The sequence below is a fragment of the Pelophylax lessonae genome (assembly GCF_965119305.1).
Source record: "Pelophylax lessonae genome assembly, chromosome: 3".
NCBI classification, from domain to species: domain Eukaryota; kingdom Metazoa; phylum Chordata; class Amphibia; order Anura; family Ranidae; genus Pelophylax; species Pelophylax lessonae.
This window is the reverse complement of record NC_138770.1, coordinates 676,763,451-676,770,163: the sequence shown is the minus strand read 5'-3', so window position 1 is coordinate 676,770,163 and position 6,713 is coordinate 676,763,451. Positions and strand designations below refer to the sequence as shown.

The 6,713-nt window shown below is 45.2% G+C and overlaps 1 protein-coding gene across 1 annotated transcript in view; it reads right to left on the bottom strand.

Annotated features, from left to right (window-relative positions):
• Positions 1-285: 285 nt before the first annotated feature.
• Positions 286-6,713, bottom strand: part of KIF6 (kinesin family member 6) — a gene marked incomplete at its 3' end in the record, with an annotated part of 381,890 nt that continues 375,462 nt past the window's right edge. The window contains exons 18-19 of the mRNA XM_082251003.1: positions 659-794; positions 286-474 (exon numbers count right to left, since the gene is read on the bottom strand). Of these exons, the coding sequence (XP_082107129.1) occupies positions 286-474; positions 659-794 (325 nt within the window). The remainder of the gene's footprint in view (positions 475-658; positions 795-6,713) is intronic.

The following is a 6,713-nucleotide window of genomic DNA, read 5'->3' as shown; positions in this document are numbered from 1 at the left end:
TGATGGGAATTGTAGTTCCTGAACAACTGGAGGGCCGTAGTTTGAAGACCCCTGCTATAAAGTATGTGTAAAGGTTTTAGGCCCAGCTTGTCATTTTCCTAATTAATTATATTGTAATAGCAAATTTTGTTTGAGTGCACCGAATGTTCAGACCTTCCAACACTGCGCAAGAACCAGCAAAGACTTAAGCAGCTCTGTCCTTGTTCTGTGACCAAATGATGGGATTGCCATGTGATCTCAGGCAATCAGTGGCTTGGCCATGAATAGTCTTCCTCCTCTTGGAAGTCATCTTCCAGTATTCCCTAAATCCTTCACCATGGAAGAAGATCCAAGTACAATTTCTACCTCCCCTACTCTACAGTTCATTCTTACATTACAAAGGAATCTCCCAGAAGCCAATAATCTTATTTTGTACCTGGAAGAAAGAGACCGGGAAGGGGGTGCGGTGCTGGTTGCGTTCAGTTCTGTCTGGTTCTGCAGGAATAAGAAAAACGGTTACTTTTGATGCTTTATAGACCCAACTTAGCGCCCAACCATAGATACAAACACATCATGCCAGCTGAACCCTCATTCCTCACAGTACTGAAGGCAGTGACTGTGCAAGAAAAAAGGCCAGGCAAAGCAGCAAAGATACAAGCAGAACATGTATGTAGGTTACCTGTAAGTCTGAGGCCTCCTCGGACCACCACTCCTCAAAGTCCTTCAGAAGTTTGACCTTCGCCTTTTCCAGGAGAAGCTGCAAGTGTTCGATTTCTGTCTTTAAGCTCTTCAGGCGATTGAAGAGGGTTTTGTACCTGCAGGGGAAGATACAGTGGCATGGATTTACTAAAGGCAAAGAGACTGTGGAATTTGCAACTGTAGTTGCACTCATTTTACCCAGAGCTTAGCAAATGTGTTGAAGCTCTGCTGCTTTCCATCATCCAATCATGTGCAAACAAACTGCTGTTTTTTTTTTTTTTTTTTTTTTCCTTGCACTTGATTGGGTGTTCTTTACAAAGTGAAGCTTTACCACATTTACCAAGTTCTGGGGAAAAGGAGTGCAATTGCACATGCAAAGTGCACCACTATTTTCCTTTAGCAAAACCACCCCAGTGACTTTGCCAGGCAATGATCAGGATTCAGGATCTGAAGGAGCACTATGGGGAAAAATATTGTATTCTGGTAACTGTACAGGGTTGATTTCTGTAATGACTGTAATCTGTATATGAATTCTTTAACCTCTTTATGGCGGCCACACTCATATATACAGCCTCTCGGTGTGTGGGCCTTCACGCCGATCGGCCGCATATAGGCATGCCTGTGCAAACCACTTACTGTGCTGTGAGCGTGCTCCAAGCATGGTAGCTGGAAAGCTCACAATGCATTCTAGCAATTGGGAGCTTTCTGTTTCTCTGCTAAAGGTACAGACCTACTTTGCCACATTGAAGGGCCAATGGACGGGGCCATGTATTGTAAAATCTTGGATGAAAATCTTCTTCCATCAGCCAGAACACTGAAGATGGGTCTGCCCCACAGATGATCAATAGGGTTTAGGTCTGGAGACATGTTTGGCCAGTCCAACACCTTTACCCTCAGCTTCTTTAGCAAGACAGTGGTCATCTTGGAGTTGTGTTTGGGGTCGTTATCATGTTGGAATACTGCCCTGTGGCCCAGTCTCTGAAGGGAGGGGATCATGCTCTGCTTCAGTATGTCACAGTACATGTTGGAATTCATGGTTCCCTCAATGATCTGTAGCTCCCCAGTGCCGGCAGCACTCATGCAGCCCCAGACCATGACACTCCCACCACCATGCTTGACTGTTGGCAAGACACACTTGTCTTTGTACTCCTTATCTGGTTGCCACCACACACGCCTGACACCATCTGAACCAAATAAGTTTATCTTGGTCTCATCAGTCCACAGGAGATGGTTCCAGTAATCCATGTCCTTAGTCTGCTTGTCTTCAGCAAACTGTTTGCGGGCTTCCTTGTGCATCATCTTTAGAAGAGGCTTCCTTCTGGGACGACAGCCATGCAGACCAATTTGATGCAGTGTGCGGCGTATGGTCTGAGCACTGACAGGCTGACCTCCCACCCCTTCAAACTCTGTAGCAATGCTGGCAGCACTCATACGTCTATTTCCCAAATACAACCTCTGGATATGACGCTGAGCACGTGCACTCAACTTCTTTGGTCAACCATTGTGTGGCCTGTTCTGAGTGGAACCTGTCCTGTTAAACTGCTGTTTTGTCTTGGCCACCGTGCTGCAGCTCAGTTTCAGGGTCTTGGCAGTCTTCTTATAGCCTAGGCCATCTTTATGTAGAGCAACAATTCTTTTTTTTGTCAGATCCTCAGAGAGTTCTTTGCCATGAGGTGCCATTTTGAACTTCCAGTGACCAGTATGAGATAGTGAGAACGATAACACCAAATGTAACACACCTGCTCCCCATTCACACCTGAGACCTTGTAACACTAACGAGTCACATTACACTGGGGAGTTAAAATGGCTAATTGAGCCCAATTAGGACATTTTCACTTATGGGTGTACTCACTTTTGTTGCCAGCGGTTTAGACATTAATGGCTGTGTGTTGAGTTATTTTGAGGGGACAGCAAATTTACACTGTTATACAAGCTGTACACTCACTACTTTACATTGTAGCAAAGTGTCATTTCTTCAGTGCTGTCACATGAAAAGATATAATAAAATATTTACAGAAATGTGAGGGGTGTACTTACTTTTGTGAGATACTGTATATATACAACCACCTAACAACTGTACTTTTATTTTCTCCATCAGCTCATCCCCCACAGTTATTACCTCTTGTATCTACTGACCCTCCCTCTTAGATTGTAAGCTCTAACGAGCAGGGTCCTCTGATTCCTTCTGTATTGAAGTGTATTGTATTTGTACTGTCTACCCTCAAGTTGTAAAGCGCTGCGTAAACTGTCGGCGCTATATAAATACTATATAATAATAATATATATATATATATATATATATATATATATTTAGATAGTTGGATAGATACACACACACACACACGTGTGTGTTTGAGCTTTGGGGTGCACACCTATGAACATACTGCTGATGAGAAAAGGTATTTAACAGTTTATATTTACTAAAACAATTGCATTTCCATGTTCTATGTACTGTGGGAGAGCAGATATAGTGACTGTAGGCTCCTGCATTTACTAACACTTTAAGTCTATAAGGTTGTATAAAGATCTGTCAGAGACACTGAGACATGGTGAAATGAGAAGCAGATTGTCTTCCTGAGGGAAGATGTAGCTGTAAGATAAACATGAACAGCTTTCAATACATCCAAGCAATGTTGAGAGATCTTCTTGGGATGCACTGGAGAGTTGGATGGCTCCTGGGCTGTACAATTTAAATCTGGGAGCAGAGAGTCTGGAGTTTGTCTTGTGGAACAAAAATTCGGTACTAAGTAGTATCCAGACTGAGACCCAAGTGGTCTCTTCCAGGGCCGACTCCTGAAGGTTCAGGATCCAAAGGAACTTTTGTAAAGTCTATGTGTCAGTATTGTCTCAACAGGAGGTCATCTAGGTATTCCACTATGGAATTGCCCCGAGAACTCAGGAATATTAGCACTGGGGCCAGTACCTTGGTGAACACTCAGAAGACAGGCCAAATGGAAGGGCTACAAATCGCAGGTAGCTAGAAAGATGGGGACATGCAAGTATGCATCCTTGATGTTCACAAAGGCTAGCAAGCCTCCCTGATGAAGGGAGAATATGACAGATCCGGCGGATTCTATGTGACATTTTTTAACACAAGACATTGAATGCCGTCAGATCCAAGATAGGGATCAGCCCATTTGGCTTTGCGAACACATTTGAATAGAAACACAAACATTTCCACCTTTGGAACAATGGCAATGACTCCTTGATTTAGGTGGTTTGCTAGAGCAGCATGGAGGTCTGTTAGCCTGTGTGGAGACATGGGCAGGATGTAGAAAATGAAGCAGGGCAGAGGTAGAGACTGAAACTCTAGCTTGTACCCCCTGGGTGCCATTTTCACCCCCGCATCGGAGATGCTTTTGGTCCAGGGGTCCACAAAGGCCAACTGCCTCCTACTACCTTGGAAAGTGGGACTTCTATGCATTGCAAAGAGGACCTGAAATTAAGATGGGTCCCGGAGCTAGGTGTCAGTACCAGGATTTGGGCTGTCCCATTAGGACTGATAAATCTCATCTGAGACAGCTCTTGCCTGTAAAGCGATGGTGATTGGCCAGCTCATCACTGTTCACCTTTAAAAACACCTGTGTCTACACACCACCAGTGCTTGTGATAGTGAAGCTACTAGAGATGGGCTCAGACGTATTCGCGATCCTAGTCCGAACCCACCTGCCCGATCCCGCCAGGAACACTGTACATTGCTAATCACAGGCTTTGAGACATTTTCCGGTCTGTGCAGCTGCGGGCCGGTATTAAATTGTATTTTAAATTTTAAATTGTATTTTAAATTGTATCTTAAACTGTATTTTTAATATATGTTTTTTAATATATGTTTTTTAAAAGTGGATAGCCCCTTGCTTCTCCCGTCCCAGCCAAGGTGGATAAGGATTATTGGTTACTGGCCCCTTTAAGAATACACAATTAAATAATTAGGGCCGATGGTATCCCGGGTATATAGGGAGGGGCGTTAGCAGGAAGCAAGGTGGGACCTGAGGAAGGAGGCTCCGCCTCCGAAACGCGTTGTCCGTAGTAACAGCAGAGGCAGTGCACCCGTGTCTTGAATCTCCCACCTCGCAGCTCCGTACAACTTGTGGCTCCGGCTTTGGCTGAGGCTCTCCTGAGGCGCCGTAGATTACGTTGGTATAGTGCGCAGGCACACTAGAACCGGCATCCGGTGACCAGGCAACACAGGAAGTGAAGGAGAGCGGGGATACAGCGGCGGCAGCCGCGAATGAGGAGACCGCAGAGTCACCATCTGGAGGGACGGGAGGAGCGAGTAGCTCCTGTTGGAATGCTGTAAAGCGATTGTCTTAAAGGAAAAGTGTGAGTGCAATTCCAATGTACTGTGTTGTTGTCCTTTATTAAAGCTTTATTGCCCGAGGTTGCGTGCGCTTTTCTTTACAGATTTGAATTGTTTTGATCCGCCCCTCCCCCACCCCAGTGGAGTTAGAGAGGAGCAGCAGCAACCAGGACATTTCAGCTATAAAACATACAAACAAAGGAGGTGAATACATGGACAGCGCCATGGGCTGGTGAAGTACTCCTCTTTGTACTTGTTGTATATCAGCATGTGCAGGATCTGTCCTTTTTGATTGCTGCGGGCCGGGAAATGTCTTAATGCCTGTGATTAGTGGTGTGAAGGGTTGGCTTCCTGGTGGGATAGGGCAGGTGGGTTGGGACTAGGATCCCAAACAAGCCTGAGCCCATCTCTAGTAGCTTCCACCATGTGCTGCTGCTTGACCCAACTGATATATTCACTGATCTACTTGTGTATGACCCCGGCTTGTTCTGACCCTCCTCTTCCTCGTTGCTGAATTGTTACAGTTTGAACTCTGATCTACACATGTGTGACCCGGCTTGTCTTGACTACGCTTTTGCCTGACCCTTCAGTGTTGCCAGTCTCACCACTACAACTAGACTGTCCTGAAAGGCACCTGCTACACCACTCTCTTGCTGTATAACCTACACCTGCAGTGGTGCACCACAAGTACCAGCCAGCCTGCTCCGTTTACTGTCCTGCTCAAGGGATGTGCTCTTGTTACTGAACTTTCTGCACACCCCGCACATCTGAACAGTTTTATCTGCCATCTAACTCCTGGCTCCTGGCCTAACACTAAGCCTGGAATTGAAGGCCTAAGAGAAATTAACATCTTCTTCCCCAGAAGATTTACCCCCTTCATGACCAGGCCATTTTTTGCGATACAACACTGCGTTACTTAACCACCTAAGGACCGCCCGCTGCAGATTTACTGCGGCAGGCAGCCCCTCCTCTGCGAACCGCCGTAGCCCTACGTTGGTCGAGCGCCTGCTGCTAAGGGGTGAGCTTGCGCTCCAGTCCCCACTCAGCAGCGGGGCTTTGATGCACGGGGTCGGCGGCTCCGATTGAGTGAAAACACGTTGGATTTAAAAAAATAAATAAAAAAATAATTTGGACTCTTTTATCCTTTGATTTTTCGCTCCTTCCATTTGTGCAAGTTGTTTTTCATCAAATGGCATATGCAGCAAACATTTTTTTTTACACTGTTGTTCCTCAAACAATTCTCCCCATATAAAATAGTCAGGAGACCATACTGGAGATGAGATGGACAATATCCACAGACCACAGCTCTCCACATACTCAGGAGTCAGGAGTCTCATTCTACTGTAGAGAGGAGATGGACAATATCCACCAACCCATTACCGCAATGGTGTAATGCAGAAGGTATAAGCTCAGATGTCCGATACCTGAATGGTCAGTAAAGATACAGTGCCTTGAAAAAGTATTCACACCCCTTTGAAATTCTCCACATTTTGTCATGTTACAACCAAAAACTATAAATGTATTTTATTGGGATTTTATGTCATAGACCGACACAAAGTGGCACATAATTGTGAAGTGGAAGGAAAATTATGAATGTTTTTCAACATTTTTTACAAATAAATCTGTGAAAAGTGTGGCTGCATTTGTATTCACCCCCCAGAGTCAATACTTTGTAGAACCGCCTTTCCCTGCAATTACAGCTGCAAGTCTTTTTGGGGATGTCTCTACCAGCTTTGCA